At 36.1% G+C, this 16,850-nt stretch overlaps 2 protein-coding genes across 3 annotated transcripts in view; one reads left to right on the top strand and one right to left on the bottom strand.

Annotated features, from left to right (window-relative positions):
* Positions 1-16,850, top strand: part of Atg16 (Autophagy-related 16) — a 169,828-nt gene that overhangs the window by 139,004 nt on the left and 13,974 nt on the right. For both annotated transcript variants that reach the window (XM_053750076.1, XM_053750075.1), the window contains 3 exons: positions 2,930-3,014; positions 3,795-3,941; positions 16,642-16,774. In XM_053750076.1, the coding sequence (XP_053606051.1) occupies positions 2,930-3,014; positions 3,795-3,941; positions 16,642-16,735 (326 nt within the window). In that variant the 3' untranslated portion in view covers positions 16,736-16,774. The remainder of the gene's footprint in view (positions 1-2,929; positions 3,015-3,794; positions 3,942-16,641; positions 16,775-16,850) is intronic.
* On the bottom strand, positions 7,299-10,877 carry LOC128672734 (uncharacterized). The gene is made up of 2 exons (XM_053750077.1): positions 9,993-10,877; positions 7,299-8,876 (listed from the first exon to the last, which is right to left on the bottom strand). The coding sequence occupies exons 1-2, from the start codon at positions 10,185-10,187 to the stop codon at positions 7,677-7,679; spliced, it is 1,395 nt and encodes a 464-aa protein (XP_053606052.1). The 5' UTR covers positions 10,188-10,877; the 3' UTR covers positions 7,299-7,676.

The raw sequence follows: 16,850 nt of genomic DNA, 5'->3' as shown, positions 1-16,850 counted from the left end.
AATTTATATGAATTATCGGATATAGTATTAAAATTCTTTACGTGATGTTTTACTACACCTTGATCAGATTCCTGTAAATTTACATTCATGTTTGTATCCATACAATATAATTCGATGCCTGATTAAGCGTACCTATCCTTTAAGGCAGTATACTTGTAAAAATAGTTGCACTGTGTGCTATCCTACTTCTTACTAATTATAAAAAAGCGAAATTATGGATGTAAGTGTGTGAATATCCGTTTTAACTCGATCACGCCACGCATAATCCGATGGACGAATTTCCATGAAATTTGTTTCACAGATAGAATACAACCACGAAGAGAATATGAATTGAGATGCCACGGGACACAGCTATTTTATAAGTTCGGATCCGTAAGAAACAAAATATAAATAGCAGATCATTAATGCTACAGAAAACCTTAAAATGAATACATATATTCGTCTACGTTTCCTGTCTTACTTCGCTCAATACCTCTTTAATAACCAAATCTAATTTAGTATGTGCTAATAATTGACTACACGAATTGAACTCGAAAAAAATAATTAATCAAAGTATAATATTGACTGTTTATCATATTTATATATCGTATGTCGTTCAAATCAAAGTAACTAAGCGTTTAAAAGTATATAGCATGAGATGGATCGCGTATGCACAACTTAATCCGTTATGTTTCACCAAGAGTTTATTAAAATCATATTATCAAACATATAATCGAATGCATAGCATATTAGCCTCGGTATGTGTGTCAGTAAGTGCAACAACGTGATGGTTCTATGCCCATTTCCGTTACTGCGTGTTTCAATCACTCCCTTTTTTGTCGGTAACGGTCTGGCATCTTGTATTGCTCACGAAACGTCGAGATTGATACCTCCAATCAACCGGTGTGTCGGGACGTCACTCTGTCGGAAACTGATTAAATCATGTCGATTTGGTCGCCGCTGACGGACGAATCAATGGGAGACGAGTCACGGTTAGGGGTAGCCGATCCAGATTCGTGAATGTCGCTCGTTTACGTCCCAGGGGACCTGGCAGCTGGATTCCTTTATATATATATATATATATATATATATATATATTTCTCTTAAATTCGGGGTAAGTTCTATTGAGCTTTTGTTAAAAAGGCTCCGTGCGTGTACAGTCATTTAATAAATACATAACTTGGTATATGGTTATCTGAGTACACAAAACATTAGCTGCACTCCTGGTTTCGCTGCCTTAAATCGAAATTAAATTACGTTACGAGCTTAGCCTATATGCTACCCAGGTACCAAATTTGATTAAAATCCATCCAGTAGATTTGGGTGAATCCTCGTTAATCAACATAATCATTTATTTGCCAACTGAGGCATAAGGCAGATGTGACTTTTTTCAAATTTACTGTCTAACTATTGTATTAGTTAGCTATTCTATTAGTTATCTTCCATTTTAATTGGAATCCCTGTTCTGTTTTACCGCTGTTGGTACCGCGTCGTGTAAACGCCAAGGTTCTCGATTCCTTGCAAGGTGTAACAAGAACTATTTGATACAAAGTATTCAGCATTTAAAGGCACAACCCGTGCCAGGCCTCCTTCCTGGATCAGAGAGTAATAAATCATCGTTCGTGTACAAATACTAAGTAAAGGCTGATCTACACTAGAGTGGTGTGAAGAAATTTATATGTATGTATAAGCAGCTAAATACTTCTTTGTTAGGTCATGTTCACCGTAGAAATTAAGGAAGTGCGCTGGCTGACAAGTTGAAGAATTTATACATACAGTTTTGTTAAGCCTTACATCGCACACTTCGCACATTCTATAAATAGGATATTTATATGTTCTGAACAAATTTTGGGGGCTTGTTCGTCATTTATCCCGATCGGCCCGGTGAAGACCTCGCGAAATGACGAATAAAAACTATTTAAAACGTCTCCTCTACTGTCTAGTGGGGACCGGCCCTAATAGACCACTGCAATCCGCTAATAACTCGATCCTTCTACGGTCCCATCGAGTATATGCGTTTTACATAACCAACGCACGCGCACGCCCTATGTCACCATTATTATTATTTAATCTGCTGAAAAACTAAGAGATAGTTATTTTTTTGTTTTATTTATTTTATTGGCTTGAAGTTTCTAAAAAGTGGCCAAGGTGCTACCAACTACTTGAAATGATTGGAAAGTGAAACAAGTGCGATAGTTGGCATCGTGCTACAAAATTCACCAAACACATTTTAACATAGGGTTTAATACTTATTTCAATGATTAAATATGAAAGTCTCGTGCATTGTTAAACATATTTTTATTGCTCGTTCTGTAGGTGAAATTACGTTTACTAGTGTAATATTTTTAGATCACAATAATGATTGCAAAATTTATCATTAGATTTTATAGATATTTGGTGAATATACGTGGAACATCTAAATTTATCGCATAAACTGCATATTAGAAACGATTTTATTATATCGTCTAAGCGTAATTATAAAGTCGTCAAATAAAGAAACCGATCCACCCAAAAATATCTGCTGGACATTTGCCTTAAGCCTCTATATTCGGTGTTTGTTGAATCATATTTATATGTTAGCGTGGGTATGTGGCCCTGATTCCTAGATTGTTTTTTGTATACAACTATAACTAGAAGAGAGATTGGTCTTGATTATTTGTCCCTCAAAACAATCATATATAGCATATTCTAAGCTAAAGTATGTTTAACTCACAAACTTTGATGTATACCACTTACCAGTGTGTGTGCACTGTACCACGATGTGTACCACTGAAATGGCACCTTCCCACAAGCAGCGTCTGCACGAGACAATAATAACCTCAAAGAAAAATATTATTGTTCTACCCTATTATTCTTATTATTATGCTCTTATCGATGAATTAATCGCCATACCTCTCTGTTTTTACAGATTAATTAATTAATGTAACCTATAAAGAGATTTTTGTTACAGACAGCAATTATTTGCTGGCGTGCGTACGCGACGACACAATACAGCTGATAGACCTGCGCATGAACACCATTGTGCGCTCTTTTAGGTAAATATTCTCCAGGTAAATTATATATCTTGACTTCAAAGGAAATATTTTGTTCAGAAATTAGACGTTCTCAGGATTTTTTGCACGTCAAACTTAAAATTTACGACTTCACCTGCGTGCATTTTCCACTATCCTATATCATTACTTTAAACTATATAAGAGATAAGATAAGAGATAATCAACAAATTTGCTTTCGAATTTATATTATTAGTTAGGATCAGGAATTCTCAAAGCTTCATACTACTAGTATCACATCAGATTATTGAAAACTACTACTGATAGATTGTTCACAAAGTTAGTTCAACGTGTATGCGGCATTATACATACTTCAAACGCACCAGCGTTCTACTCGCACATAGCGATTACAAAATCGCATCTTTTTAATTTCCTGCTTAACGTCATTGGCTATCTCCAGCAACATTTATCTTGCAGCAATTACCACTTAGCGCCGCAGTCGTATCGCCGATCAGGACGAGCTAATGATAATTAGAAATTAGATAACTCAACACCGCATGATAGGAGCCGCTTTATGCCATCCCGTGCTCAATTGCAAAGATTTTAATGTGTTTAAAGGTGAACAGATATTAAGTAAATATACCCTCTCAAACTAACGCTGGTTGACTGGAAGAGATTCTTTCATGGATTAAGTCCGCTATTGTATATATAATTGTTTATGCCATCTTATTGTGTAGTACCTTCATTTGCAATGAGCATTTTACATTGTTATTGATTTGAAATAGCGATTTTTATGAGTTGTTAATCGAAATTTATATTTTGCAGCCACGACTCATTCAAAGTGGGCTGCGACTGGTCGCGCGCGTCGTTCGGACCCGGAGGTCGACTAATCGCAGTAGGTTCAGCAGACGGCGGAGTTCTCATATGGAACACTCACACAGGGAAGCTAGAAACCATCCTAAAAGAGCATACGTAAGTATCGTTATTATGTTTTGTTCATCATCTTTCAGTTACATGTTTTACTAGCTGCTCAAGGGGCCTCGTTCTCGTGAGAATTTTCACTATGCAGTGAAATACTCACCATTCCCATTTTGCCAATTTTAATATTGGTAGATTAACACGAATGATGGCTAAACAAATTCCCTTATTTCTTGTTATTCTTAAGTTTATACATTACTAGTGATTTCGGTGGAAACATATTATTTCCTCAAGCATTTTCCTTTTAATATCTTTCTATCACTTGCATTTATATCGCCACCTCGAACCAACGGAAGATAGAATAGATTGTACTTAATTTTCAGTAAATGATTCTAAATAAAAGTAGTCAAGTCACTTCGGTCTCTAAATGAGAACTTGTAGACGTGTCCAATACATAAAATAAGGAATACCTCAGCGTAGGCTGCAATCACAAAATATCCAAAGTACCCAGTAATACCTTCCGTATATTGTATTATGTACTCTTTCAATGATTGTATATATATATATATATATACACAAAAGTAAGTTTGTTAACGCATTATATTATCTGTTATTTAAAATTGGTCTCAACCAATCTTCTTGAAATTTTGAATACATGTAGGTAGTTTGAAGGGAAAAGACATAGAATACTTAGTATATTTGCGCCAATGGTAGTGTCTACTCCCTGTCTGGTATTCGTAATGAATAAATATTTAGCTGCACATTTGTAGTAATTTTAATTTGTCTTGCGATTGATATCAAGCACGGTCCTGGCGCAAGATTTCTCAGTAGACACGTCTCAAATGGAACATTTATTTAAACAAAAGCTAATATACAGACATCTCACAATTCTATAAATAAAATTAACAGTAATTTCAATAAGGAAACGTATGGGTTCATTCTTAGCATTCTGGGTGGTTAATTAGCCATTTAGTTAGTAAAGCTTTTAGTGACTTACACACGGTTTAAATGGTATTTTGCAAATGAAATGATAAACTGGCCGGACTTATACATACATCTATTAACTGTACCTGCTTAATGTAATTTTGAATAACTAATTCCGATTTTAATCTTGCCTAAAGACAATTAAATTGGGTGCTTTACCATATTGGTACAGTCATTTAATTCTACCCTATATGAGACCTGTGCCGCATAATTAATAAATTTCCTTTTATATCTCAGCTCATGAGATATAGAGCATTACTTCTAAAATCATATGATCCACTTCGGTCTGGCCATGTCTCCAGAAAAAGAAATGCATTGTGCTATGCTCTCGTGGAGTGAAAACTGTGGGGGGGAAACGCCCCAAGGGGAGACCGCGAATGCGCTGATCTGATGATGTTACAAGAACAGCAGATGTGAAGTGGATCGATATTACCCAATATCAATAAGGCATAAACTAAAAGAGGCAGACACAATAAGTGTGCGAATGAATATCTGACCTTGAATATAAAACAGGGATCGGCCTGCTCGTGACATCGTTTAGTTTCCCCGTAACATTTCGCATGGACAATTGGAATCGTGAGGTCAACCTTGGCTCGGGCTAACTATTGCAAATTTCTCTTTCCCATACTGAAAGCAGAATTTTATTCAGGTTCAAGCCACTTTCGCACCAACAGCCACGTTTCATTACGAGCTTTTATTTTATTTGCAATGTATGTATATATGAATGTCACTATGTTTGTTGTTGTCGTCGAGTGGAATTTAAAAACAGTTTTCTATCTTTTAACCGTTTGAGCTGAGTTTTCTCGTCGAAAACCTGTCGTCCTAGTACCCGGTGGTGCTATTTTTTTGTCACATATTGAATGCAATAAGTTATCTCTGACGACAATAAAAGCTTTTATCAAAATTGCAATTTTCGTTGTCGCTTTCGTCGTTTCTTGTCGGTGGAGTGTGTTCCGTGTCTCCCTATTTTCAACCATCGTTTTGTCCACTCTTGCCTTCTCCTCAATTCGGTATATAAGCCCATGTGGAGACATGAAATCTGTATTGTATTATGACATATTTACATCACAAATAAGTAATACAAAATATTCTCGCCTAACTTGTCTATAGCGGCTGTGCCGACTTCGTTCTGATTTTGTGATTATCTTAAGACGAATGTAGACCAGTCTTTAACATATAATTAAGTACATACTATTAAAAATAACAATATTGAACATTTCTTCGAATATAACCTTCAATACGATATCGTTTCCTATGCAGTGGAACGAAACGCGGCAATACCCTTTCAGTTGCAACTTGTATGGCGTTATTCACAAAACCTGCCTTGCGATTCATTTGTTTCTCTGTTTGGTCACTCGGACCGCTCGCACCATTATGAGCGGAACAGTACTGGCCGGTACTCATTTTCACAAAACGATGCAATCGTACCATTTCACGTCACACGCGTAAACCAAGCGTCTATTCTATACACAATGGTGCAACTGATTTCGCCGCTGCCAGGACAAAAGAAACGTGGAACATTCCTCCACATCTCAGTACACATATTTTTGCTGTGTAAGCCCGTCCCCGATCTTACTCAAACAGCGCGGTCACTTTATAGTCACACTGTCGGCTTTAATTCAATATTGAAACTAACATTACTACGGTTCCCTCGCATTTGCGTTCAAATATACCGTTGCAACATAAAACTCTTTATCTTCCTCGGTTAAAATCAATTTGAACTGAACAACAATATCGGAGTAAATTCAGATGAGCAATAAAGATTGCCTTCCTTTTGTCCCGCAATTGTTTCCCATTTCATAAACGTGTTCCACCGCGATCGTAAACATTACACAATAATAACTGTGTGCAAAGAATGTTTGTCTATTTAATGTCGAGACAAACTCATTAACATTTCTGTTTAACTTCTATCAAATTATAAAAACATAACTGATCTTGGATCTGTGATCTGCGAAATAAATTCTCGCAAAAACACGGGTAAATTATTACCTCGTTCTTTATCTAAATTATCATTGCATGTTTTACCGTCTATGGCCGGTTGAAAGTGTTAATGTAAGGCAAAGTGTCGGCTAACATTCTTTTTTTTTGTTTTCTATTTAAGTTGGTGGTATCGTTCTATAATCTTAGCGGCTAAGATTTATCTCAGTTGAAAGTATTTGTTGCTCCAATTAGCGCGAGTTGAATGTCGTAGTTGGGTCGAGTTTATCGTGGTTATACGTTCTGTTGACGTTTCCGGGATTGTAGCTACAATAGCACCGCGTCCGCGCGAGGAGGGTCAGGGTGATGCGACACACAATATTTAGAGTCCAGGTGGAATGTTTATTGCGAACATTTATGTTTGATATGTTGTAGTATTGATAAAAAACGGTTGACTCATATACGCTTCTCTATAACCAATCTGTAATTAATCGGATATTCCTTAAACGATTTATTCCAGTCGGATACCACTATTTGTGATCCTCCTACCGTGAGTATTATTAACAATTTCTCGTCTGATCCCACTTGCAGTTTGTACGTCCCAACGGATCCTACTACATTCTTGCAAAGTTAAAAAAGGGGTATGTACAGTCAGGAAAAAAGTCATTCGTTAAAAATCAACATTCATTTATTTACAACAATTATCACAGATATCATAGAAAAATAAATCATCACAGAAAACACTTTACATTTAAATTAAAACTATCAAATATTAATTACAACGACTAGCTTCAAATCAACTTGTTATCTTAACTAAAAATATAGATAAGTCATTCATATAATCTGTATATAAAAATTTACAAAATAAGGAAATAAAATAAAAAGAAATCATAATCTTAACTTTTCCAGGCAGTGACCAACTGTGATTTTACCTGACAAAAGTTCATTAGTTACGTGTTTAAACCAGTTGTCGTTAGCAATCACTTTGGTTAGTCTTCGCTTCGGGTTCGGCAGCTCAAAATTATGCTTTTTAATGTTAACCTTTTGAAGACTGGCATCATCTTTTAAAACTTTTAAGAGTTGAAATAAATTGGGTTTCTTTGGCAGAGTACTGTTTAGTTTTTTATGCCAAGATTCTACAGCATTGGTTGTGCGGTGACGTTGATTATGAACACACCAAATGTTGACAAAATTTTCGTCTTCCAGCCATTGTGTCACCATATAATCGTTGAATTGTTGAATTTCATTAGATTCAGGACTGTCTTCCATTAAATAGCACCACCCGTCTGAGATGAATTCTCGAGGTAGCAGCGGCAGGAGAGCTGAGAGCGCTACATGTTTTCGGAGTCTCTTTTCTTTAGTTAAATTTAGCGCTTTAGCCTTCTTCCACACGTTGTGTGAAAAATGAAAGTAACATCCTTTTACTTCGACTGAAGGGAAAACTTTTGATATGGCATTCATAGCCGCTTGTTCATAATCTGTCACATATATCAACGGTTCCCAATCTGGAATATGTTCCTTTAATACTTGAAAAAGTGTTGTGTAAATTTCTTCAGTTTTTCTATTCAGCAACACGTACATTAAAGGCACTATTCTTGTGTGCTCTTCATTGCTTCCGAGATCGCCGTGTATAGAATAAAGTTGTACAAATGGTTTTGGGCAGCACTCAAAAGTTCCGTCACTAAAATAAATCTTGATATGTTTAATTTGTTCCAGGACTTCGCTATCAGCAAAAACTATAATTCGAGTTTCGGAAGATTCATTATAGTAGTCGGCAAGAACAAATTCCTTGAACTGCAAAGGAACTATAACTTCTTCAGGCAAATTGCATTGTATTTTTGTCACTCCGGCTTTCTTATTTCTGGCATTATATAAAGAAGATTTAATGTTTCCGAATGACGGAAGCTTTTTTAAGAGATCCAAGCCTGCATTTTCGAATTCTGACATAAAGTTGTTGTAAATATTGGGTATTGGTGAAAAATTCGAAGATAGAACCTTTTCTCGGCATTCATGTAATTTTTGATCTACTACATTTTTTATTTCGTCCGGCTTACATTGGTGACTTTTTTCTTTTATAATGTTGTTTTCCTGATGAAAAAAAAAACTTCAAGTTAGATTACACACTTTAATGAATAATAATAATACTGTTAGACTAATCCACACAGCGCCATCTAGCCCCAAGCTAAGCAACTAAATGCTTATGTTATGCGTGCTAGATTAACGGATATTCCTACTATTTATAATAGTTTTTTTTGTTGTATATATGTCGCAGTCATCTGGTTGAATCTACTATTTGATTGAATGACTAGCTCCTATATTGAATGACGATATTCAATTGAATGACTAAAGGACAATTCGTCAAGTCGTGTAACGTTTAACGTCTTGACTGAACGTCATTTAGCGAAGTCGTTGAATGGGATATAGCCCATTTTGTAATGTTTGGTTAGGATGACCATGAGTTCGCAACTTAAAAGTTAACCTTACTTTAAATAAAAATAAGTTAATTATAAAATATCTCGTTAAATAGAATCTGTACGACTTTGTAATATTTGATTAGGGTGAACATAAGTTCGCTAATTTCGTAAAATTAAAAAGGTAACCTTACTTTACATAACAAAAATGAGGACATGATATGTTGCAGGATAATATGGCACACCTTATTTATGATATCACAAATAAGGCACTTTAACGCTAATTTAATCGAAAAGAATTTCAATACAGTGCTTTCTGTGCAAGCTGTTTGACGCCACATTTGTTTTGGTGACTACTAGCGCTGCAGTGGGAAAAAAATGAACTAAATTTGAATCACCTGACTGATTTTACGTCCGCCCTGTTCAAAGAGCTATGTTACAATCAGCTAACTAGTTGGACGTTGAGTGACGCTTGTTCTATCAACGTTTAGCCTAGTGATTCAATTGAATATCGTCATTCAATAAAGGAGCTAGTCATTTAATCAAAAAGCAGATTCAACCAGATGACTGCGACATATACACATTATACATAGTAACACCCAGACCCATCACAGATAGTAAAATTCATCATTTCATTTTCTGCCCGGCCGGGGATCGAACCCGGGACCCGTGCATAGCAAACCCGCCATGGTGACCACTACGCTACTCAGGTCGTCAAAATGAATCAATGAATGAGCCAAAAAATTAAAGCAAGTCAGTTCGTTATTTTATGTGGATATAAAGTAGCTCATACCTTTATATTTATATATGCCGGGCACTTTTTGCGCCAATTCACGCATCTCCACGTAATACATCCACTTTTGAATGTTATTTTCTTAGTATATTGGTAACCAGCCCGCAACAAAACTGCACCACCGTTCCTCTGTATAATTGTGAACTCACCACCAGAGTTATTAGAGGTAGAGGGCTTGCTATTACCTTCTGACATTTCCTAAAACGAATAACATTTTCATTATTATACATCAATTAAAAACATAAAGTTCTAGGATAATGATGATAATAAAATTGATGTGTTGAAATAAACGTTAATCTTTTCTATAAACGAAATATAACTATTCTCTGCCATGCCTTAACTGTTCTATAACAATAAAACTTTGTAAATGAAAATAGAATTTAATAAATCTATAGCAATCGTTTAATATTACAAGATGCGTACTTACTGTCTAGTAATTCACTTCAACACGTCACGTACAATGAGATGCACATAATTTCACATTGGAAAGCAAAATGACGACTGGCAATTAGAATAAAGATAACCCCTTTCTCAAGGTCAACTAGCTCTAAGTATGAAACAATTCCTGGAAATATTAGTTATACTTGTCTCTGATTGGATGGACAAGCGCGCCTACTACGTTCGCAGGTAAAAAAGCTGCATGTATGGCTATTATTACTTTTTTTAAATTAGTATCATTATGATAGTAGAAATTATGTTACTGGCTGTACTAAAAATATGTTTAAACCACTAGTAGGATCAGAATGGAATATATAATAAATTAAAAAAAGTTGATCCCACTGGTATATTATGCAAGTGGTATCCGACGGGAATAAAAAAATAAATAAAATAATCGTGATCCCACTGGGATCAAAACTTAGTAGTATCAGACTGGAATAAATCCCTTAAACACGATTTGAAGCCATAAGTTTTCTAAAAAATTTACTCAACTATTCACAAATAAATTTCACTCCATTGTAAATATAATTAATGATAAATATAATCATACATAGCATTTACTTCAAATTAAAAGTTCCTACTAATTTTGGGCTTTTATATAATACTAGCGGCCCATCCCGGTTTAGATCGGGTGAAATCATAATAAAAAAATACAAATCTTTTCTCTTTATAATATTAGTATGGATATGTATTGACTTTTACATAATTTAAACTTTACCCTATCTGTGACATCCCTAATTTGTGACACCGGGCACGTGACGTCCGCATTGAATGAATACTGCGCGGAGCTAGCTCCGAACTGAACATGGAATCACAGGAAAATTAACAGTGCTCTTAATGCGATTTATAAGTATCGTACTCGAACATCGAAACTTTTCTCATAGAAACACAGCCAACTAACCACAGTATACAGTATGGCATTGTGACGCGACGACAACAATATGCGAAACTGCGAAACCTACTATCGAGTTTGAATTGAAAACTCGCACTAAGGAACAAGTGCGACACTCACCAGCCACACCATATACTGACCGCTGGATGACGGCCGTGTTTCATGAGCAATACGTGACCTTATAGCCCATGCAGGTATTCATATCATCTAACTGTATAATAAGGTGTTGTGCTCAACTGCCAGAAAGGGAAGATCTTCCCACTATGCGCCTGCTTGGTGTCATTGCACAAGGAACAATATTACTCGTATAATAAACCTACAAGTAAGTACTTTTTCTCATAAACCAAATCGAATATCTTTGAACTTCACACTTTAAAAAACAGAGATTGAAATATCTAATTTGTTAGCAGAGATAAGGGATTTCGGCTCATTATTTCTATAAATAATAAATTAAAATTAAAAGGAGAAGGAAGAAAGTAAATTAGATAGTAAATAGGTATATATAGTATACTTTATCGGGATTGAGCGTCATTTTACACTCGACATGAGTGTAAAATGGAATCTCGTTATTGTCATTTTAATTAATTCGTTAAGTTATACTCTTAACAGTTAGACATGTGTAATTATAAGGTATATAAATTAGATGTCAAGTGTGTATTGTCTGTGCAGAAGTGGCAAAGAACCGATAATGACACATATTGAAAAGTGACAGTATTTTCTCATGAGCAGCTCCCCACTAAACGTGCCACATGCGAGGCGTGACAAACACGTTTTAATTAACGATTTTCAATGGATCGCACTCGTTTCTAGTAACGGTGTAATTAATAAGGTGAACATCTCATTCTAAGTTAGCTTATGATAGAACTCTTTGCTTCTTTGAGAGTCGACTATGAGAATAGGCCAAATAATGGCCCGAATAGGACAAATCAAGGCCAATCTTCTCAAAAATGAACTTCCTTAATGGATTAATTCAAGTCCTTGCTTATGTAAGATAAAGACTCATTGATGTAAAAATTGTTTATTTTCTTTTCCATCTATGATTACACACATATTTTCAGCAATAGGTACATAGAATTGATTGATCCCATTGTATTGAAACTTAAAGAACGTTAATCCCTCTAGGATTAAGGTTAAATCGCTCAATTGTTCTTGGCACGAAATACCTCGGTGCTGTTAATAATTCCGCAATCGGGGAGTTTCAAAAATTACCCATTTTGAATTTAGTTTTCTTCAATTTGAATCACACATGACGATGAAGATCTTTTATTTTATATCCATAGAATTTATGTCCCCTACCAGCTTTTTACCATGTTATAAATTACTAGTTTTTGCTCGCGACTTCGAACAGAATATAATTTCCGCTTTTCCTGTTCCCTTTGGGATTTCCGAAAAACCTCACTTAGTACGCCCCTACGCTCCTCTAACGACATTACGACCTCCCAATTTCGGCTGCGCGCCGTCTGTCAGTCGGCAATAGAAGAATTTTATATTTATTGATAGTGTCTGTAAAATATATAAGCAACTAAACATTCAAGCAATTCGTCTACTGATTTAATCTAGAAGAGCCCCGAAGCCTAAGCCCTAAGTACGCATCTAGTAATTAGTATAATGGGCAGCAGACACGATAATGGTGCATTTCAATTGAAGTTTCATCAAGTTTCGCTATGCTGACGGATATAATGTGACTCCAGCCATCGTTACTACATCCTGGATACTTAATGCGGAAAATGCATACACCAGACAAGAATCTCTTAAGTCTGTCCAATACTAGCATTATAAGCCTTGCAGGCATTTAAAGCTGATTTAACTGAGAAACACAATTATTTAATTATAATGTCGCCCAGTATACTCTTTGCCTATTGTAGTCGTCGAAATAGTATGAGATTTACGATGGGCCTATCTCTCATTCGCATCGCAAACATTTATCTTCATAGTCTATGAGAAAGCCGTATATTCAAACGTGGCGTGCCCTAAACGCTGTTCCTCCGCAACTCAGCTATAGATGTTATCGTTAATCATTTTTCTCACTAACCGACGTTTAAATTCATTAAGCGCCGTTTATTATTTCTCATTTAGTTACTAGTTGCTTTCGCGGCTAAATACGAACTCGCGTGCACTCACAACTGATCATTTCAACGGTCAATTATAATGCATTCACACATTCTTAAGTCACGATCGCTCATGTAGTGATTTTAGGAATGTACCATAGGAGAAGGGTACCACGAGTCGCTACACGAGTATAGCTCGTCTACTTTCTTAATAGTATCTCTATTAACTTTTTTATGCGCCATTTACATCGAAAGTGAATATGTAGAAGCTGTATTGATTGGTATTACTCATATATAGAGAAGCTATTACGAGATGGTTTCTTGAAGCTGAGACGCCCGTTTACAATATCATAAGTGAAAGGCAGGATGTATTATTGGGTTCTACTTCTCGAGAAAAGGACATTACGAGCTGACACGAACTTAATAAGGGCTTAGTGGTGATTTAAAATGAACTTGCTCTAAAATATACCTAGCAACATGACAACATCGTCTGGTCTTTTCTCCGTCATACATTTTATCTGTAGTATTAAGACTAACATACCTATCATGTTTTTTTAATAATTATCAATCAATTTTCATTCAGAAAGCGCTGATTTCAGAAAATATTGTCTGAGTAAATTATTATTAACTAGCTGATGCCTGCGACTTCGTTCGCGTGGCCGAACAATTTTTGGTAAGGAGTCAAAATTATTAGAGAAATTTAATTGAACAGACAAATATTACCATACCTATACATACAGAAGATGCTAATCATACTGAAAAAGTATATTTTCTATAGTTTAGCTTTTTTTTATAGTTTAGCAGGTGTTCCAGATTTTCGATTTTTATACCTCAACAGAATATGCTCATCTGACTGAACAACTTTTATTAGAGGGTCATTTCTATATTCCCTATAGTTTAGCTGTACCATCATATGTTCCAGATCTTCGATTTTTATGTCTCAACAGAAAATGCTCATCAGACTGAACAATTTTTGTTAAGTCTATATTCCATATAGTTTAACTGTACCATTATAGGTCTACATCAGGTGTTCCAGTTTTCAAAATCATTTATACCCTATATGTTGACCAGGCTTTATAGCTATAAACAAAAAAGTTTCAGAAATTAGCGTGCGCAAACAAACAGACATACTTTTTTTTTAAATTCTTATTCTATTACTGATTCTCTATTGATCTCATTTTTTTTTATTTAAATATCTTCAATGTACAGAAACACTTTTTTTTACTGTTTTATTATATGTATTGATTAAACTTATTATTTCAGCTAGAATTGGTTGGTAAAGCCCAGATGTATTCATTTAACCATACATACCATACTGGCTAGTCGGTGAACAATTTCTTGCTGAAGAAAAAATAATGCCCGAGAGTGACTATAAATATTGATGAAGTAAATTCTCAGTGCTTAATTCAAGATTACCATTTCTAGACATTCAAGGTTCATATTAGAATACTAAAAGCCGGGGGTGGCGTTTGCGAGCCCACGGCGTGTCTCGTTTAATCGCAGACATCGCTAAGCATCCTTTTTGTGGAGGAAATGCAAACGACCGGCCGGGATAGTTTCTTGAAATTGCTTTATTGGGGACCCTGTCTCCCGAGCACAGTAGGCGTATAATGCGGTTATGAATCAAGAAGCCGGCACAATAATATTTATGCCCTCCATACTCTTGGACCCGTGTTCGTGCCTCCATAAAACGACCACTCACATCGAGCGCTAATTGTAATTTTGTATCAACAGAATTAATCGATTTTACCGCTCAAAATCCGGTTCACGCATTTTTATCTTACTTTTTATTGGTAAAAACCATTATTCAACAGTTTTAATTGATGCCCTTTGGGGATGGGGCGTAAAAACAGGCTACGTCTCAATTTACATACCAACTAGACAGCGATGTAATTAATAAGGAACATCTTAATGAGAACGAGTCATTCAAAATTGTCTGCAAAGCTAACGATCTCTCGAGTTGCTGAGAAATAAGAAAGCGATTTCAATATCTCGGCGTAAGATTTGTTCATTGTTTACTTTGCTTCCTCGTGCCCATATTGGTTGTTCCCGAGAGGCTCGTTATACGAACCAGGAGCGGTATGTGTAAACGAGCAGAACAAACCCGACGCTAATTCTTGTTTATGAGGACCCTTGCCCGCATAGATACGATGTGGGGCCTTAGAGCGGCCCCCGACGATCAAAGCTACATCCAAACAGCTTCCATTCTTGAAATGATGTGTGCCATCAAAGGCACTATCCCACCATATTCGATAAATCGACTTGTGAAACCGATCATTTGAATATATCACATTTGACCGCTTTCCTTCGTTCTGTGAACGAACATTCTCCGAGCTCTTTTTTGTCGGTCTGATTATGTCTATGTGCGTTAAAGCAATGGGTATCTCAAGTGCTGGTGACACCGATTTTAAACACCAACATAATATTCGTAATGTACGACTGGGTCTTACAACACAGGATACCGTTCCTAGTTTTCACGCTTCTCTAACGGTCTTCGGCTTAAGTTCACAATGATCTTATTTCATAGTTAAATTTTACGTTGACTATTAATATGCTTTCTCCGTAATAGCCAAGCATTTTGATTTTATGTTTGTAACAGAGTATGTGGACGAGCGATCGTTATTAAAGGACTCCTAAGATAATTATCTAATGTAATCTATTATAATAGGTGTGGTTAAATATATCAAAGTCAGCGGTGATCAGTGATAAAAATTGTTAAATAAGTTTGAGATGAATCTCATCAAGATTTGAGTATATCTAGCAGACAACGGGATAGCTAGTTTAAGCCAAAAATTTATAGATGAAAATATGTTTGAATAAATGTTGTGTATTCTAAAATGGTCGAAATAATGGCGCCGTTTACGGTAAATGGCCGCTGTGTAAGGTGTGCCCCTGTGATAGATCGTCAAGCTTAGCATTATTCAGTGCCTGCGAGTTAGCGATACCATAGCTCATGACTGCGACATTTCCGATCATGTTGGGCAAGCCTCGGCTAAACTGGATCCAGGCCCTGCTATCAATACTTATCGGACGTCGTGAATATTTATTTGGATATTGATTTTATCAACCTGCTGTGTTATTGCCTTTTTGTTCCATAATGTTTGTTTGCCATGATACTCGTTACAGTTGACTCATGAAACTTGTTTCAATTCTATTTTGTATACTTTAGCTGACGTGGTTACGGTTTTAAACAAATTTTAACTGATCCTAGTATATTCAAAATTTAAATGCCATTAAATAATGTTGCTAAAAACCATAATTTTAATTCCAGATCGGCGGTGACGGCTGTGTCATGGCACCCTCAAACAGGTATCCTGGCGTCGGTGGACCGCGGCAAGCGGGCAGCCATCTGGGGCGATTTGTGACAGCCCCGGGAACCCGCTCCCCCGCCCCCTTCAGACAAGGTCATTAGACATTATTTTACTCTTAACTCTTATAGAATTTCTTAAGACGGGGCCACCCCACACTCAAACGCCACCG

This window comes from Plodia interpunctella, chromosome 9, assembly GCF_027563975.2.
Source record: "Plodia interpunctella isolate USDA-ARS_2022_Savannah chromosome 9, ilPloInte3.2, whole genome shotgun sequence".
Classification (NCBI taxonomy): Eukaryota; Metazoa; Arthropoda; class Insecta; order Lepidoptera; family Pyralidae; genus Plodia; species Plodia interpunctella.
The sequence above is the reverse complement of the archived record's forward strand: the minus strand, read 5'-3'. Positions and strand labels throughout refer to the sequence as shown.

Excerpts from the sequence above, each read along its gene's own strand:
- LOC128672734 (XM_053750077.1), bottom strand. The coding sequence starts at position 10,187 with ATGTCAGAAGGTAATAGCAAGCCCTCTACCTCTAATAACTCTGGTGGT. Across the intron at positions 8,877-9,992 it reads CGGCATATATAAATATAAAG|GAAAACAACATTATAAAAGA; the intron begins GTATGAGCTACT and ends TTTTTTCATCAG.